Source organism: Harpia harpyja, chromosome 16 (assembly GCF_026419915.1).
Source record: "Harpia harpyja isolate bHarHar1 chromosome 16, bHarHar1 primary haplotype, whole genome shotgun sequence".
Taxonomy (NCBI): domain Eukaryota; kingdom Metazoa; phylum Chordata; class Aves; order Accipitriformes; family Accipitridae; genus Harpia; species Harpia harpyja.
This window is the reverse complement of record NC_068955.1, coordinates 3,214,489-3,233,564: the sequence shown is the minus strand read 5'-3', so window position 1 is coordinate 3,233,564 and position 19,076 is coordinate 3,214,489. Positions and strand designations below refer to the sequence as shown.

General features: G+C 63.9%; 1 protein-coding gene across 11 annotated transcripts in view; it reads right to left on the bottom strand.

The window, feature by feature from the left end:
• The window catches only part of MACF1 (microtubule actin crosslinking factor 1), a 147,007-nt gene extending 130,505 nt beyond the window's left edge, over positions 1 to 16,502 (bottom strand). For 9 of the 11 annotated variants that reach the window (XM_052810696.1, XM_052810719.1, XM_052810720.1 and 6 more), the window contains exon 1: positions 16,268 to 16,502. In XM_052810696.1, coding sequence (XP_052666656.1) covers positions 16,268 to 16,487 — 220 coding nt within the window. In that variant the 5' untranslated portion in view covers positions 16,488 to 16,502. Of the gene's footprint in view, positions 1 to 3,174; positions 3,419 to 10,296; positions 10,456 to 16,267 lie in introns of those variants that run through there. The other 2 variants (XM_052810708.1, XM_052810704.1) reach the window with 2 other exon arrangements.
• Positions 16,503 to 19,076: the final 2,574 nt, after the last annotated feature.

Below are 19,076 nucleotides of genomic sequence, written 5' to 3'. Positions count from 1 at the left end.
TGTCAAATCAAATAAATAATAATAATATCAGCAGCGGTGTTGAAATGTGCTTGTCATGGAGGCAGAGCACGCTTTCCCTTTATCACCCTAATGCCTCTCCGGAAGGATCCCAGCAGATTGCGCAAGACCCACCGCACAGCGCAGGATCTGCCCGCCTAGGCTTCGGCACGGCCGGCACCTCCCGGCAGAGCCGTCCTGGCACACCCAGCTTTGCCAGAGGGAGAAGAGAGAAACCAGAGCAAGGATGTGCTGCAGGAGCCAAATCACTCTCCCGCAGAAACCAGGGGTGGCAGCTCCCCACATCTCGGCAGGGCGAAGAGATTCCCTTTGTCCACGGATACCGGCACGTGAATCCCCGGCTCCTTCATCGCGCGCTGGGGGAGCAGATCCACCCATCCCCAAAGCAAACAGCATCCCACGGCAATGCCCCACGTTATCCACAAAAACATTAATAAAACCAGTCTGCTCATCCAAGCGACCCTGGGACGGGGGCCACAGGGCCCCCGCTCCTCCGCAGCTCTGCGGACAGACGGACACCTCTCCGGGCACAGACGTGCACCGGGGATATCACTTTCCTTCACGAGCAGAGCAAACCCCACGGGCCAGTTGCCGCTTGTGCCCCCGACAGCTGTCTGCCTGGGAACCGGGGAGCCAAAAATCACTCCGGGACCTCCGAGGGGGAAACAGGGGCAGGTGGTGAGGTGCCCCCCCGCTGCAGCCCCCCACGCTCCAATTACACCGGGACCCTCCGCACCACTCGTACCCACCGCCGGGCTCGGGTGGGATGGAGGTGACACCCGGAGGACCCGCTGCCATCAAAAGAAGCTGCCCGAGCCCCGGGGGGGGACGCGCGGGTCCACAGCAGCTGGTGCGGGCATCCATTTATCCCGGCGAGATGGAGTCGATCGGATCGCCGGTGAGTGGCCACGTGGAACAGCCCGGCTGTGCCGGCCTCCGCCGAGGACTGACGTGCAGGGCCGGAGGCGCCGGGTCGGATGCAGACGGTGGGAGCCCTCGCCGGCCAGCACACCGCAGCCCGGCTGCAGCCTCGGCATCGCGGGGCATCTGCTCCCACAGACATCCCCCCGCGCCTGCCGGCGGAGCCGGGAGCAGAATAAAGTTGTTGCGAGAAGCCAAGTTGTCACCACTAAAAATAGCACAATGGAATTTTCCTCTAAAGAAAAAAAAAAAAAGAAAAAAAAAAGGGAAAAAAAAAAACCCAACCCCTGTTTCTTGCTGACAAAGGGGCTGTGAGAAAGAAGCGAGGAACAGCCCCATGGAGGGGGCACGGGGAACACCATCTCCTTCCCCTCCATCACTCCCACGCAGGCACGGAGAGCAGAGCCCAGAGCGGGGGAGTGGGCAGCGCTGCCAGCATCCCTGTTTTATTTATCTCCATCCTCCCCTTCCCAGCAAAAGGGAGAGACCAGGCACCGCCGGGACAGCCACCGGACACAGCGAGCCTCCTGCCCCGCTCCCTAACGCGCCACGTAACACCAAAGCAGGTCAGTGGTGTGGGAAGGCAGCCCGACACCCACCGGGCCCCCCCAAACCCCATGGCGATGGGGAGAAGGGTGCTTCCCTGCTCCTGTCCCGAGGGGGTTAAGGGGAGAGCGGGTCTGACGCCACCAGACCCCATCCACAAGCATCCCGGCTCCCTCTCCCCGCCGCCGGGAACGCCAGGAATTCCCAGAGCTGGGAGGATCGCTCCAGCTGGCTCAATCAGCACACCGGGGCCGGGGTGGGGGGGAGCCCCCAGTTCCCGGGACGGCCACCACGCAACCGGCCGGCTGAGGAATCCCAGCATCTCCCAGTCCGGCAACTGCCCTCCGCAGCAAGAACGAGAAGCATCCCAAACAGCTGGCGAGGATGAAATATCTCCACAGGCAGCGTCTGGAGCCGCCTGCAATAAAACCTCCTGCGCCATGGCTGTCCCCACCGCCTTTGCCCTAGGGCAGTGCCCCACGGGGGGGGTTTTGCTCCCCAACGTGCACATGAGCGGCAGGATGACGGGGGGACAACGCTGCCCACCATCGCCAGCAGCGGGGCAGAGACCGCTCTCGCTGTGCCAAGGACATCGGCAGAGCCAGGGCAGAGATCCGCGGGAGCAAGCCTGGGGTGCGGGATGCATTTATTTTAGGAGAGTTTAGCCGGCACGGCTGCACCATCGCCACCCTGAGCGAGCGCCCAGCAGGGACGCGGTGACGGCCACACCAGCTGTCCCCAGCATCACTCGTAGCGGTCCTCGTATCAACTGAATGGTGCTTGAACCAGTGAGGTGGTGCAGGGGCTGCTAATTCATGTTAATTAGCTGGTGGGGCAGCTGCCGGCAGCGTGTGCAGTATGGGACTGCCGGGCTAGGGAGATGGCCTGTCCCTGCTCCACACGGAAAGGAGTCGCTCCCACTGGGTAGTTTTACCAGGACGGCTCTTGTAGCAAAACTGCCCAAGGTCAACGCGAATCTCACTGCCACGGGAGCCCTTGTATACAGTTTCCTGCAGGGAAAAATAAGCTGCTGGCAAAAGCACTTCTGAAAGGCCACCATGGACCTGAATAGCGATTAATAAAAACCAAGACAGAAGTTAGACCCTTATTTGACACAACCAGAAGTCAGCACAAACATCCCACCGGGACCGAGGCACAGCTCCGTGGCTGCGCAGGACTGGGGCAGCCGGCTGGGAGGCAGCAAGGGCAGAGCAAGGGCTTGGAAGCAGGACGGGAGCAGGACAGGGCAGAGCTGGCTCTGGCCCCAACCGTGCCAGGACTCTGCCCTCAACCCAGGCAGGGGTCCCGGCAGAGCTCGAGGAAGGGGACAGGGGTCCCAGCAGAGCTCAAGGTGGGCAAGAGCAGAGGCTGGGAGAGAAGACGACCCACGCGGGTGCTGCAGAGGTGCGAAACGCAGCAGCATCACCCGTGGGAGACTGGCAAAGCTTCCCTAGCATCGGTAAAAAATAGTCAGTCCGAGCAGAGGAGGGCAGGGAGAGCAGGCAGCTGCTGCAAGCAGCACGGGCACAGTGCCGGCCCCGCAGCCCGCGCCGGCCGGCTTGGACTCGCCGGAAGGAAACAGGGTCCAACAGGAAACGAAAAATGGAAATGCAGTATGTCACGCACAGGGAAACAATAAAAAAACGTTATTGTGGCCTCGCAGCGCCCAGCCAGCCACCCAGAACTCACTGGTCCAGATTGCTGATAAACGGGGAGGTGACGGAGGGGCACTCCCAGTGCTGCAAGGCTGCAGCTGCAGGGACCAGGCACAAACACAAGATGCTCGTTGCAGACCGACTCGTCTCACCGCTGCCGGTATCAATGGATCAAGGCTCCCATCGGGACCCTCAGAGCCTGCTCCCACACGGTCAGAGTGAGCCCCAGTCCATCCTGCCAGCCCTCCTGCTGGCATCAGCATCCCGCGTCTTGCCCAAAATCTCCCAAACCATCTTGCCCAACAGCCCTCCCCACTTCCCCCCTTCCAGGAATCACTGGGCTTATCTGACCCAGAGGCAGGGCACATTATCTCAGATCACATCCGAGGACTCATTTTACCATGTCTGCAGCCAGACATACACCAAATCTGATCACCCAGCCTCCCAGCCCCAACACACATCTCCTCCTTGGGAAGCTGATGCTGCAGGATCCCCCTCCCCAGCCTCCGAGCCAAACGGGATCTATCCAAATGCACAAAACCCCACAACATGAGCTCGGAAATGAAACTTCCCGGTTTATAACACAACCATCCTCCATGCTATGCAAATGCTGCCGTGCAGGGGACCTCCTTGGTGGTTTCCCTCTCCGAGCCGGAGGCTGTTTGAACACCCCCAAACCCCGACAGCGAGCCCAGCCCCCCCAGACAAGGGCAGCGCTGAGATGTAAATCTGGAGCTTCCAGCAAGCCTTGAGAAAGAGGGTCTGGAAGGAGAAGGGGAAGCTCAAGGTCAGCATCCAGCAGGGATGCTACAAGCCTGGCCGCTTGGGATGCAGGAGAGGGGCTGCCCAGGCACGGGACCACACTGCCGGCAGGGCCAGAAGCTGCAGGCAGCAGGCAAAAGCTGCCCCAAGAATCTGCTCTCTTCCCCGTGCCGGGGAGACCGGCACTCTGCCTCCACCCCTGCTCTCCCACTGCCACCCAGCAGCGGCTCCGCTGGTTCCCACCCCGCCTGCAGACTCCGATGGGATGGGAAAGACGTGAGCAACCAGTTGGAGTGCGGAGAGGAGCCGGTTTGTAGGTCCTGCCCACGGACCCGCAAAGGCTGGCTCTGCACCACCATGCCAGGCAGGGAGGCACGTCGTGGGTGACGGCCACCGCCAGCCCCAGAAATTAGGGCTGCCATCCCCATCCCAGGTGTGCCATCACACCCACCGCTGCACCACCTCGCCCTGCAGGCAGCGATTGCCTCATCTGCCCTGGAAAACTCAGCTGGCATTGCCAGGATGGGTCCACAGCACAGAGCTCCCCGAGGCAGTGATGCCCTGGGTATAGCCGAGCTGCAGAGAAGAGTGGGGAAGGGCTGGATTTGTGCTCAAGGAGAGTGGTCCCACCCCGACGAGTGCAGCCCCAAAGGACGCATCGTCCCCCGCAGTCCCTGTGCCCCCCGGGGTGAGCAGAGCCTGCACCAGGCAGCAGCCAGCCCTGCCCACGCTCCCCATCACGGGCACACATCAGAGGCTGCTCATGGAAACCGTCCCCAGGGAATATTAATGAGAATGCGTTTGTGCTCTTTCCCAAAGAGGCGATGGATTCAAACCAACACCGCCCCGGTGACCCCCCTCGAACTAGAGCTGCTGCGATGCCGAAGGCTGAGCAGTCACAAATCCCACTCCGTTTGCCAGCTCTGCTCCCAAGCACCCACCCGACACCGCTGTCTGTGGCTGATCCTCGGGTGGGATCAGCTCACCCCAAAAAAACCTTCCTTCCAGAGCTTCCCTGGCCAAGCAGAGCCACGGGATGAACCGCGCTGCTTCCCGGCTCGGCGCGTTCTCCCCGCTGCCCCACGCCTGTCCCAGCCCTCGTGCTCCAGTCGGCAGCGAAACACTGCCCCGTGCAGGAACCAGCTCGGCCACGGCAGATGGACTGAGCCCACGGCCCGGGGAAGGGCTCCTGGCCCCTCTGGGCAGGAGAGATGGAGCAAAAAAAAAAAAAAAAAAAAAAAAAAAAAGGGCTTTATCCAGGCAGCCCCAGCACAGAGCAGCTTCTTCACACCCACCTCAAGCTCCGATGCAGCTTCTCCCCACACCGAGACAGGAGAAACTGGAAACTGAAATCCTCTGCTGCTTCCACAGCCTGGGTTTATGTTTTAGGTGCACTTAAAGGGACTTACCACCCTGGTATTCAAACAACAGCGTTAAGACACTTTAAATTTAAATAAAACCTCTTTTTCTCCTTCCCTCTGGGAGGTTTCTCGCCACTGGCACCAGCGACAGTATGTCCAGAGCAGTCTAAACTTAGCTGACACAAGCAAGACAAGCCTGGAAAGGAGGTTGGCCAGAAACCAGCAGACAGAGGTCAAAGACTCCGGTCTCGCCCCGAAGCATGAGCCGGGAAGGAAAAGGCTCCGACGGGAATGCGTGCAGTTAGCGCTGAGAAGAGGAGCAAAGGAACAGCCCGAGCCCTTTCCAAACGCTCGGCTCGCCGGAGAGCTGGCCGCTGAAACAAGATCAAAGCTTCCCGGCACTCGCTGCCGGCACGGCACCGTACACCGGTGAGAGTCACGCCGCGTCCTAGTGCCCGTGCCAGGAAGGTACCGTGGATGTGGCCACCTTGCACGGGCACCCAGCACCCCAGCCTCCCCCGGGGCTTTTCTCTCTGGACCAGAAGCCCATGGAAATGAGGAGAAGCAGCCGACAGCCCCAGGACCTGAGAGCAGGGCTCAGCCACGGTCCTGGTTCACTAGCGGGGCGCCAGGATGACGACGGCAATTGCAATCGCTTCCGCCGACGATTTTGTGACCGGGGATGCCGGCGGGATGCGGGGGGGGAGGCACGCGCCTCTCAGCGAGGCGAGCCCAGCCCGGGAGGCACCGTCGGGCTCTTGGAATGGTGATGACTCCACCGCGAAGGCAGCAGAAAGCTGGCCGGGCGAGGCAGGGTGGATCATCTCACCTGAAAAACCACCAACTTCATTTCCCTGTTGGCCAAAACAAACAGCACCTTCCACTATGCGCTCAGGCTCCACCTTGGACACCCGGGTCCGGCCATCCCTGGTGGCAGCCCAAGGCTCCTGCCGCCTTCATGAGACCCCCTTGGTCTCTGGTCCCCTCCCCTGTACCGGGGAAGCCAGCGACTCCCACACGCATCCCAAAAAATCAGCGTTAACCGGCCTGATGATGGAAAGCCCGATGGCTCCCAGCCCAGCTTCCCCGAGCCAGGGACTCTCCGCTCCGACGGCAGCGCTCGGCCACCCCTCCTCCCGGGTGATGAAGAGGAAGAAGGGCTTCCTCTCCCCCAGCGAGGAGTCACCACCACGCCGCCAGCCCCGTCAGCACTCTTGAAGACCACAGAGGCCCCGTGCAGCCTGCTCAGCACCGCCTAGGAATGACGTTTATCCTTGCCGGATAAAATCCCAGCAGCGGCAGCCCTGCATCAGAAGGCAGCCGCATGCTGCCAGGCTGGCAGAGCCGCTCGGCTCAAGGAACTGGGCACCTTCAAGCTCCAAGACCCCAGCATTGGTGTCCAGACACCTGTAGTTGCATTTCTTACAGCAGAAGACAAGACACAAGTGGAAAAAGGAAGCTTCTTCAGAACTGGGCATGGCCAGGACTGCCATTCACCACCAGGAAGGCTCCAGTCCAAGAGGGAATGAACTCTGGTTCATTTATACAAGGGTCCCCACACCTCTTCTGCCCACCCCAGGGTCTCCTCCAGTCACTGGGAAGGTTGTCCCCTCCCTAACAGGAGCCAGGTTACTCAAACAAGGTGATAAGCCATCCCACGCTGTCCCAGTCCAAACAAGCCAGACCACATGCTGGCCACCACGGAGCAGGCAGAGACGGCACCAGGGGTGGGAAAAAGCTTCTCAGACACTACAGCTCCAGGTTTCTACCCCCAACCCCAAAAGAGAGTTAATTAGCAAAAACAAAGGATTTCACCAAGATTGATTAGTTAATGTTTACAGTGCTCTGAACAGGGAAAGCGTGACCTGTGCTCTGAGCGGAGCCCAGCAGCGCTGCCTGCACCCTCGCGCTGCCGGGGTCTGCCGCAGCACAGAGCCACCTGCCAGCTCCTGCTTTCCCGAGGGGACAGCGAGTGTCAGCACCCCCCAAAACACGATGGGAGGTATACACCATGGGAATGGAGAGCAGCCCTCAGACGCTGAGCCCCACTCAGCGTGCCCTGCACCCACGGGAGGACGAACCAGGGCTTCCCTTCCTGCCCAGACCCCTCTGACTGGTGGCTCTGCCATGGTGGCAGCATCCTGAGGGGTCCCCAAAAACTCCACCGTCACGCCCCACGCTGCTGCCGTCATTCCCACCGGCACCCGTGGCAGCAGCGCTGCACGTCCCGGCATGTGCCGCGGCACCGCGATCCAGCGATGAGGCAAGAGGGGCTGGAAGCCGCCCCGCGCCATGCCTCCCCGGAGCGGCCCTGGAAACTGGCCTCCTGGCTTTCAACTGGGCCAGACTGGTGAAGTTCTTGGCGCTGGAGACCTTCCAGCTGCAGGTGCCAGGCGCTGTTTGGGACAGCACAGCTCGGAGGGTGCTGTGCCCCTCGAAGGTGCCAGCAGCCGAAGGAAGCCACGATCAGAGCAGCTCTGCCACGCTCCAAGCACTGTGAGGTGGCAACACGAGCCTACGCTCCCCCAAATCCTCCCCTTGAACCCCATCCCCCTGCTCAACCAACGCCGTCGGGACCGGGTTGCAAGCATCACGCAGCGCCCAGTATCGGGTCCGCCGGCAGCAGGGACGGGTGCCCCCGCAGCACCCACGCCAGCTCGCGGCACCGATGCAAACCTCCTCCCCCAGCACGCCTGGGAGCAGGAGCACCCCGGCGAGCACCGGCACCGCAGTGATGCGGCACACCTACCCGGCACCCCAGCCCCTCCACGCAGGCAGCTCTCCTCTGCCTAAGGTGGGTGTTTTTATAAAGCAAGAAATCACGGGGATCTGCCAGCTGGTTAACCCCTGCTCATCAGAGAAAGGCAGGATTCGCAGCTCACTGCGCCGGCTCCGGGACCTTTCCCGTGCTGCTGACCTCCCTGCCTCCAGACCTGCCCCAGCTTGCTCGACGGCAGAGGCCCCGCTGCTCAGATTGATTTTTTTTTTTTTTTTTTTTAAGGCTATTTTCTATTAGAAATAGAGTGGAGCTGTCTCATAGAAATGCAGGGAGGCATTTGCAATCTCCCCACGGCTCCTGGCTTCAGCAGCGCCAAGCGTCCTCCTTGCCCTCCGACGGTGCGAGCCGGTGCCAGCAGTGCCGGGTCCCGGTTGCGGCAGGTATCGGGTGGCCACCATGAGCCAAACATCAATGCTGCGGGTCTCCCCAGGCGGCTTGGTCCCCAGCAGTCACATTTCGATGAAAACTCTCCATTTTTGCAGGATTAAGAGGGGGAGGGGACAAGCCAGTGGAAAACTTGTTCCGGACAGGAAAAACCAAACCGTTTACAGGAGCTGCAATGGAGGAAAGCAGGGAAGAGACAACACGTCCACCAGCTTGGAGCCCAAGGACACGAACTGGAGGCTCCCACCCAGCCCTCACAGCACGGGTGGGATGTCCCGGGAGGGGTGGGGAGCTGGGAAAGGGTCGAAAGCAAAGGAAAGCTTTTATTCAGTATAAACAATCATTTCCCCTACACCAAACAGGCACCACAAACAAGATCAAACAACACCCAGCAGGGTATTTCCAAGCAGCTACCAGTTTTCTACCATAACCTGGTGTAGAAATTAGATATTACCTAAAAAGCCCTCCTTTCTGGGGGAGCCCAGCTGCTCAACGAAGGCACCAACAGCCAGAGCACGGGGCGGGCAAGGGAGAGCCCAGCCTGGCACCGCTGGCCGGCGGTGCTCCAGCTGGACCAGCATGGACAGGCACTGTAATTTCAATTTCTTTTTTGGAACAAAGCAAAACCAATGCAAACGACAGCTCTTTCCACGCCAGCCGCTGGCACCCGCCGCACCGTTTCCTCCGCGTCTCCACGCTGAACCCAACTACATCAAAGGGGCTTTTTATTAATAAAAGTTTGTCAAGTACTTGGACGAGCCCAAGTCACGTTATCCAGCGCCTTTCCAAGGCGCCCGAAGAGGCTTTTATTCCCCGTTCCCTGTGAAAGCGGAGCAAGGCTGCACGTTTCGCCCACCTCTGGGAGGTTTGAGTGGCACCCCCTGAATCGGGGAGCGGAGGAATCCATTATTCCCCTTTCTCTGCAGGCAGAAAGGAAAAGGAAACGGGCGCCGCGAGCGCCTGGCTCCTCTCGACTCGGCCATCCGCATTTTAAAGAGCCTTGGCTGCTAAACTTACAAAACAGAGCGCTAGGAGCCCTGTGGGGCTGAAATCTGGGCTCCAAGACAAGTCTATCTCTGCAGCAAGAAGAAAAAAAATAAAATAATAATAATAAGAATGGAAATGCACGCAACTCCCGGAGACGAGCCACTGACATCAAAACTGCACACTCACTGCCGGTACCGACACCGGCACGGCCGCCGACACGACGGCCTGGGGAGCGTGTCGGCCCTTCGTCCCTGCCCAGCTGTGGCTCGGGGAGAGGGAGCCCGGCCCCGTGGGGGGCTACGGGAACACCGGGGCAGGGATGGGGGACGGTGGGTCCCCACGTACCTTATGGCACCCCAGCGTACGGGCACAGGGATGATGGATGCTGTGGTGCTCTGAGCAGCAAGGTGGGGTGCTGGGATGCCAGGCATCCCATGCAGGGGACACCAGGGACCCCACGCGGGGATGCTGAGCCGCCGGGCAACCCCACGCAGGGGACACCAGGGACCCCGGGCACCCCACATAGGGGACACCAGGGACCCCGGGCACCCCACGCAGTTCAGATATGGGGACACTCGGACCCCGGGCCACCCCCACGCAGGGGACACCGGGGACACTCTCCCCTCGGACACCCCACGCAGGGGACACCAGAGACACTCGGACCCCGGGCACCCCACGCAGGGGACATTTAGCCCGCGGGCACCCCACGCGGGGACGCTGAGCTCCCCCGGCGATGCTCACCCCAACCATCCCGCCTCCAGCGCTCCGGCCGCGGGCACAGGGACGGCTCCGGCTCAACAACCGCCCCCCCCCCCCGCTCCGCTCCGCGGGGCGGCCCCGCCGAGCTCCAGGCCCCACACCGGGCCCCGCCGACCTCCGGTACCTTTATAGCGCTCCAGCACGTCCTCGTAGGCCTGGACGAACTCCTTCTCCTGGCTCCGGTTAGCCGGGAGCAGCCCCGGCACGTACCCGGCCATGGCGGCCCTTTGTGCCGGCGGCCCCCGGTGCAGCTGCCGGCGCGGCGGCCAAGGCCGGTCTGCGCCGAGACCGCTTCCGCCCGCGCCGCCGCCCGCCCGGCGGCCCCGCCCACCACCGGCCGGCACGCCCCTTAGACCCCGCCCCTTAAGGGCCGCTCCGCCCCCCCACTGAATCCGGCCCCGCCCCCTGACACCCGCCCCGGCCCCGCCGCGACCCCTGGCGGCGGCGCGGGGCAGCCCCGCGGCGGGGGAGGGCGGGGCCAGCGGGGGCCCCGCCCCGGGAGGTGACGGCGCTGCCGCCCACAGCTCCCCAGTGGCGACCGGTTCCCCCCCAGTGCACCCCAGTGAGCCCAGGGCGACGCAGCCCAGTGCACCCCAGTGAGCCCGGAGCGACGCAGCCCAGTGCACCCCAGTGAGTGTGGAGCGACGCAGCCCAGTGCACCCCAGTGAGCCCGGGATGACGCAGCCCAGTGCACCCCAGTGAGCCCAGAGCACTGCATCCCAGTGCACCCCAGTGAGCCCGGAGCGACGCAGCCCAGTGCACCCCAGTGAGCCCGGGACGACGCAGCCCAGTGCACCCCGGTGAGCCCGGAGCGCTGCATCCCAGTGCACCCCAGTGAGCCCGGGACGACACAGCCCAGTGCACCTCGGTGAGCCCGGAGCGCTGCATCCCAGTGCACCCCAGTGAGCCCAGGGCGATGCAGCCCAGTGCACCCCAGTGAGCCCAGAGCACTGCATCCCAGTGCACCCCAGTGAGCCTGGAGCGACGCAGCCCAGTGCACCCCAGTGAGCCCAGAGCGACGCAGCCCAGTGTGCCAGGAGCACTGCAACCCAGTGCATCCCAGTGAGCCCAAAGCACTGATCCCAGTGCATCCCAGTGCACCTGGAGCAATGCAGCCCAGTGCATCCCAGTGAGCCCGGAGTGCTGCAGCCCAGTGTGCCTGGAGCACTGCAACCCAGAGCACTGTCTCCCAATGCACCCAGAGCGCTGCATCCCAGTGCATCCCAGTGAGCCCAGAGCACCACAGCCCAGTGCACCTCAGCGTGCCCGGAGCACTGATCCCAGTGCATCCCAGTGAGCTCAGAGTGCCGCAGCCCAGTGTACCCCAGTGAGCCCAGAGCACCAATCCCAGTGCACCCCAGTGAGCCCAGAGCGCTGCATCCCAGTGCATCCTAGTGCACCCAGAGCACCAATCCCAGTGCATCCCACTGAGCCTAGAGCGCCACAGCCCAGTGCATCCCAGTGAGCCCAGAGCACCGCATCCCAATGAGCCCAGAACACCTCATCCCAGTGCATCCCAATGAGCCTGGAGCACCACAGCCCAGTGCATCCCAGTGCACCCAGAGCACCACAGCCCAGTGCATCCCAGTGAGCCCAGAGCGCTGCATACCAAAGCATCCCAGTGTACCCAGAGCACTGCATCCCAGTGAGCCCATAGCACTGCATCCCAGTGCATCCCAGTGCATCCCAGTGCAACAAGAACATTACCTCCCAGTGCAGTCTGCTCAACCAAAGCACCGCTTCCCACTGTGCCCAGAGCACTGCATCCCAGCGCATCCCAGTGCATCCCAGTGCACCCAAGAGGGGGAACATCTCAGCTGCCCCCAGCCCCGCTGCCCACCAGGATGGGTGTCCCGCTCCTGTCCCACCCTTCAGGGATTTATGCCCTGGGGTGTTACTGGGGGGGGGGGGGGTCAGGCTCCCATCTCGGGGTCTCCCGGGTCGGGGTCTGTCCCCGCTGCCAGCGGGTGCCGCAGGTCCTGTCCCCGCGGCCTCCTGCCAGGAAAGGAATGGGGTGCAGGAGATAAGCAGAGCGAGCCAGGCATCGTTTGGGGGGGCCGGGGTGGAATGGGGGGCCCTCAGCATCACCTGGGGGGGCTTTGGAGGGGCTGGGAAGACCCCGCAGAGGGACACGGTGGGGCCGGGGACAAACCCCATGGGGAACTGGGGCTGGGGTGCAGAGCCAAACCTGCCTGGCACCCCCACATCCACCAGAAACCCGCCTCAGCCCCCCCAAACCCCAGCCCTCCTGGTGATTCTGGACACGGCAGAGTGACCCCCCCCCCCAAAAACCAACCATTATGGGGACACTGGGTGGCTGTCCCCAAGCCAGGGGACACCCCAGTCCCCCCCAATACCCCCCCCCCCGCTTAGCCCACAGAGCACCCCCTCACCAAAACCCAAGGCCGGATCGAGGCCCCCCCCCTCCAAGGCAGCCCTGCCCCCCCCCCCCACCTTCTGGGGCAAATCCCGGCCTTTTTTGGCCACCACAAGATGTTGCTTTTTCACCCTGGCTCCGCCGTTCCCATGGCAACCGGAGGGCCAGGCTCCGCCAGCTGGATAACCATGGCAACGAGAAAAGCCCCATCCCACTGGTGTGGCTCCCCACCATCACCCAGGGACCCCCCCCCAAACCTCCCTCCCAGCAGCACCCCAGGGTGGTGGTGGGGGGCTGCACCCCGTATCCCTCCAGAGGATGGCGAGGGGCCACCGGTGACAACCGCCATCATCCTCATCCTCATCCTCCTCCTCCTCATCCCACAGCCTTCGGCCTGGGGGGGGCGTTACACAAATCATCCCCCTCGCCCCAGTTTGGGAGGCATCTCCCCTTCACCACGGTGCCTTAATTAGGAAAAGTAATTAACGTCGCACCGAGCTCCGGTGCCCGGCTGCATCCCCGGCGGTGCCTCCACGGGGAGGAAGGCTTAAATCCGGGTGACCGCGCCGGCCTCGTGGCGGGGCTGCCTTTGTGCCCGGCGGTGCCGAGGCAGGGCAGCCGTCCTCGGGCAGCAGAGCATCCCGCCGGGCACGGCCGCGGCTCCTCCGGTTCTGCCCGCGAAGCCGCCCCGCAGAGGTGCCTGCGCTCGCAACATCCATCCGACCCAAAAAATGCGTTCCCGGGAAAAAGGCAATTCCACGCCGGCCAGCTGGCACTTATTCATTCCTCTTTGGGCTGCTCGAAACCTGCCCCGTCCCTACGAGCGGGTTTGCTGCTCCCAAAGCAGCAGAGAAGAAGGAGGTTTGTTCCCACGTCCCCGAGGACGAAGCACATCGCCCTCCGCTCAGCCAAGGCTGCCTCTGCCAGCGGCTGGGGTGACGCTCCGGAATGACAAAGGACTCCCAGGAGCCTTTTCAAACAGACCCAGCGCAGCCCTTGGAAAGCCCCCGCGACGCCTCTCCCATCACCCCTGCCCGCTGCCTCTGTTGCTCGCTCACCCCTCACATCCTTGTCCCCCCCCAGCCCCTCGCACCCCAGCATCACCCCAGCATCACCCCAGCACCCCACCAGCAGACCGTGACCCCTGGCAGGATCAAGTGCAAACAGGTTTAGGATGAAAGAACCTTTTCTTCCAAAAGCAAGTCCGTCCCCCCCCGCCCCGAGCCACAACCCTCACCCTCTGCCAAGCTGCTGGAGCGAGGCAGAGCGATGCACGGCCAAGGACCGGACTCTGAGCCCACTCTGCTTCCCCCGTGCCACCGCCTTCCAGGGGGATGCCAGCAAAGCAGGGAACGGTTCCAGAGGCTGCCTGGGGACCCGGCCCAGCACCGGAGGTATCGAAGGTGCAGGCACAGACAGCACGGGATGGGGGGGAGCAGCGTGTCCCAGCCCCCCGCACCGGTGCACCGGCACATCCAGCAAAGTCCTCGCTGGTGTGTCCCCTCCCTGGGCATGGCCACATTCTCCTTTCCTTAGCTCTAATGGCCAGAAGGGATGCAGAGATCATCGGACCCCATGGACAGCAAGGAGGAAGAGCACCCCAGATCCATGTGTGTCCCCCAAAACCGCCGAGGTGCTAAAACTCCCGCACCGCCTCTGCAAGGTCCACGGCCGGGCGTGGGATGGGGCTCCCCAGCCCCACACGATGCCCAGGCTCCATCCCTGCCGCTGGGCTTGGCTCCCTGGTCCTTCTTCCCGGGGGCTCCAGGGAGCCGAGCCGCATTCCCCCTCCCCAGGCACACCGAGAGGTGCCAGCCCCCCCGGGCACATCCCGCCAGCCACTGTCCCCAGTCCCCGAGCCCCGTGGTGAGGACAGGCACCGGGACGGCTGGCACACTGCAGACAGTCCCACTGAATAATGCAAGGATCTGAATCAATATTTCAGCTCATTTTCAAACCTGGTGACACAAAACTGTCTCCAAACTCTTTCTTCCCAGCTCAGCACTGTCTAGCTGCACCTCGCAAGTTATTTTTAATGGGGAATCTGCATGAGACCGGATTTTGTGACATCCCCCTGCCTTTAATCATGGGCTGGATCTAGCCAGCGTGACGACAAGCGCTCGGCATCCCGGGCAGGCAGGGAGAAACGCAGCTGGGGAAATGGCTGTGCCTCAGCAGGGTCCGGCCCCGGGGCGTGGGAGGGTGCTCAGCACCCAGCAGGATGGGGCTTTTGGGGCAGAGCCGGTCCATGAGCAGTGATGGGTATGGTGGGGCCCCGGTAGCCCGGCAATCTCCCAGCCTCGACGGTGCCGGTGTTTGGGGCAGAGCCGGCCGCACCCTGCGCATTTGCTTCCCCCAGCCCCAGACAGCGCGTTTTTGAAAAACCATCATTTGAATCAACTGGTTCTTCCTGCCCCAAGACGCCCGCGAGCCAGGATGGCACAACTCGCCCAAGCGGCACCACGGCACGGCCAAAGCCACACGCACCCCACCGTGCCGGCGCCGGGTGGGCAGGGCAGGCAGCCAGCATCCCGCTGCCACTCCTGCCCAGGTGGGATCTGCCACGGTCTCCCCGCTCCCAGTGCTCCCAGTCTGAGTCCCCACAGTGCTCAGGGAGCCTCAGGTGCAGAGCCCAGCACTGGGGCTGGTTTGCCCATCAGCTGGGGGCTGGCAGGGGCTGGCAGGGCAGAGCGGGCGCCTCGGGATCTCGCCGCCCTCGTGCACGCCTCCATCAGCGAGATGAAAGCCAGGCCCTGGGGTTCCCTTGGGGCGGCAGCCGGGAACAGCCCAGCCAGGGCTCGGCAGGGACCCCTTGGCACAGCCCCGAATCCCCGTTTGCTCTGGCAGGAGCAGATCAAAGGCCCCCGGGATGTGGGGAGAAGGGGCCAGACCCCAGCAGCCGCAGATCAAAGCCCCCGACAGCCGTTTGTCCCGGGTGAAGAAGCAAATCTCAACTCTGGCACCGAGGGCTTAAGCAAAGCTCCTCCATCCTCCCTCCCCGGCGGCCCCGGAGTGGGATCCCCACCAGCCCCATCAACCAGCGCTTGGAGAAGGAGCCATAAGCCACGGTGGGTCTATCCCTGTCTTTGTTTCTCCTTCCCATCCCTGTCTCTTCCCCCCGGGGTGTGACAGCAGCCGGCGGGTATCGTGGTGGCACTGCAGGCGAGGGGACGCACGGGGCAGTGTCCCCTCCACGACGCAGCAGCGCAGGGATGCCGGGACGTCCCAAGGACCACAGCGATGGGCACAACCACGGCAAAGGAGCCGCGGCAAAGGAGCCGCCCCAGCTCCATCAGCTGGGCGGGAATCACAAACCTCTCAGGGTAAATTCCTCCCCGGAGTCTGGCCAAGGGCATTGTTCCACCAAGGAGGCCTTTAGTCCTTAATTAGGCATTTTAATGTCACCCAACCCAAGCGTTGGAGGTGCCCAGTCATCCCTTAACCCTTAACCCCAACGTGCTGAGGGTATGAACAACCCAGGGCAAGCCCTGCCCGGACAGGACAAAGCCGTCACGGAGCCGAACCACCACCCTGGTCCTCAGCCACCAAAGGCCACATCCATCCCTCCCATCCTCATCCCAACCATCCCCAGTCTCCCTGGGGAGCAGCAGGGTACGGAGATGACCCCGAAACCATCTCGGCCACCGCGGGGGGAGCTCGGGCACCCCCGTCTGCCCGTCCCCAGGGGGACCCACCGCACAACAGGGCGCTGCCTTACCTGCGACCCTGACGACAGCCCTCTCGGCCGGGTCCAGCACCGAGTCCTGGCTCTTCCGCTTCCTCTGCTCGTGGAGGGGTAAATTCCAGGGCAAGGTGTCCCCGGGGGGACAGGGGGAGAGGCTGCCCGAGCGCTCGCTGCGGTAGGAGCGCTCGCTCCGGCACGACCGCTCGCTCCGGCATGACCGCTCACTGAGGGTCTCCTCGTCGGAGGACGACATGGCCCACGGCACGGGCAGGAGGGCGGGCAGGACGTCCCCGCGGGCAGCAGCCTGCAGAAGGAGCAAACAGCGCGTGACGCTGGGCCACCAGCCGCGGATCCCTCCCTGTCACGGGTGCTGGGGGCGATGGAGAAGGGACTGTCCTGCCACGGACGTCTCTGCCCTCGCGCCTGTGCCCGAGCACCCTCTTGGGCAGGTGAATCAGCCCTCCTGGAGTGCCTAAATGCTGCCTCAGTTTCCCCCTTGTTGGTCTGATGGCTGGGACTCCCGGGGACGGGGACGGTGGCACAGCCGCCCCTCTGCCAGCAAAGCTCACACAGGCATCCCTGGCACCAGCCCACTCCCACAAAGCAAAGTCCAACCTTTTGGGTTTGATTTCTTTGTGCTCGGTACAAGAAGAAGCCATCAGATCGGCGCTGCCCTTTGTACCACCAGTTTTTCCCCTCTTAGAGTGGCAACAGCTTTAAAAATCCTATTAATCGTGGTAGGGGAAAATGGTAGGGCTTTCTGTAGCACACAGGGAGCGAGCTGTGCCGCGCACACACGCTGGGCAAATAAGCACCTTGCATGAGACATATTTAAAATAATTCTCATTGTGTCCTCTAGCTCGACCAGGAAAAATGCACATGAAATGACTGAGACTCCTACAACCGATGTGCCGCGGCAGAGGAGCCGCCTCCATCGCGCGGAGCCTTTCCTTATTATCATCATTTAATCAGCAAAACAGGAACAAAGAGACCCAAAAAAACATCGAAAGAAAGGGAGAAAGGATTCCATGAGTCATTCACCCCCCCCACCCCCCCATTGAAAAGCTGCAAAAAATGAATCGAGGCCCAAAATCACGTCTCCCTCCCCCTCCGCAGCCCCGACGCCTGTACCGAGGGGCTCAGCCCTCGCCCTGGTTTTTTGGGGGGACCCGCGGGGGTGGGGCTTGGGGGGGGCTGCGGGTGGGTGCCGGGGCGGGGGGGCCTGGGTGCCCGGGGAGAAGCAGGACCGGGGGCTGCGGGGGCCGGAGCCCGGCTCGGCGGTGCGGGCGGGGGGTGCAGCAGGTGCGGGAGGCAGCGGGGTGCGGGAACGGCTTTGCGGGGGCACACGGGGCCGGACTGGGGGCCCCCCCCCGGGTCCTTCCCCGCCCCGGTCGGTATCCTCCGGTACCCGCAGCCCCAGCCCAGCCCCGGCTGCCCCCCCCCCCCCCTTTTCCCGCTCCATCCCCATCGCCATCCGCCGCCCTTTCCCTCTCCATCCCCATCTCCTGCCCTTCCCCGCTCCATCCGCCGCCCTTTCCCGGTGTTTGCCCGGTACGCACCCCCGCCCCCCCCCCCCGCCCGCAGCCCCGGCCCCGCTCACCCCCCCCCCTCCGGTGGCTCTCCGGTCCCGGTCCCGGGGTGCTCGGCGCGGGCAGGACGCGACGTTCCCGCTCCCGGTCCCGTTCCCGGCCCCGCCGTGCGCTCCCGCTACGGCCGTTCCCGGTACGGCCGTTCCCGGCCCCGCCGTGCGCTCCCGCCGCCGCGGCGCCTCCCCCGGCCCGGCCCGGCCCTGCCCACCGGGGCGGCACGGAGCGGCGGAGGCGGCGGGGGGGGGGTCCCGGCCGCCTCCCGCCCCGCACAGCTCCGGGGACCGGCCCCGGTGCCCGCCCCTGCGCCGGCTCAACCCGGCACCCTCCGCCCCGGGCACCCCCACACCCCCCCCCCCCGGGGCTCCCCCCGGCGCCACCCTGCACCCCCCCAACCTGCCCGCGCTCCCCAAAGCACCCCGATGCCTGTCGCCTTCCCCTAACCCACCCTGCACCCCCATTGCACGGGGGGGTCACCCCAAACCACCCAGCGGCTCCCCGCACTCCGCAAAGCCCCCCCCCAGGGCACCCCCTTCCCCTCTCAGCACCCCCCTTCCACCCCATCTTCTGGATCCCCCCCCCCCTCCCTCCAGGCTCAGGGTAATTAGAGCACCCATCGATCCGGGCCAGCAGCCGTGGCGGGAGCACGGGGGGACATACACGAGCGGGGGACGTGAGCAGGGACAGGCGTGGAAAGGGCCGGAGAGTTGCGCTGGGAAAACCGTGTGCTGCCCAGAGCCTCACCTGCGGGGCAGCGAGGCATCCCAGCTCCAGCCGAGTCAGTACCGGCAACAGCCGTGGCGCGGGCAGGATCACCAGCAGCAGCCCGAAGGGGTGGCTGAGCTGCAGGACAGCCCCAGCAGCTTGGCAGGAATGAAGCAGGATAAACCGCTCCGGCTGACGGCAGATCCAGCTGCCTCGCACCGACGGCACGATCCGGCGAGCAGCAACGTCGCGCCACGGCCCCGGGCCGGGACGGTTGCTCCCACGGCTTCGGCGTACGCGGCCGGGCCAAGCCCGTCGCCCCGGTTCCCCCGGGGTCTCGGCGCAGCCGGCTGCCCCGCGGGCATCTCGCCCCCACCGGTTTTCAGATCTCATCCCAACGTGTCCTTCTGCTTCCCGGCGGCTGTTTCCCCAAATACCTCCAGCGAGGGGGTGGGACACAGTGGAGGACACGGCACGGGGTGTGGTGACGGCTCAGCTCTTGGACATTTGGGACGTGGCTGTAAAAGGGCACGTGTTGCCCTGCAGCCCTG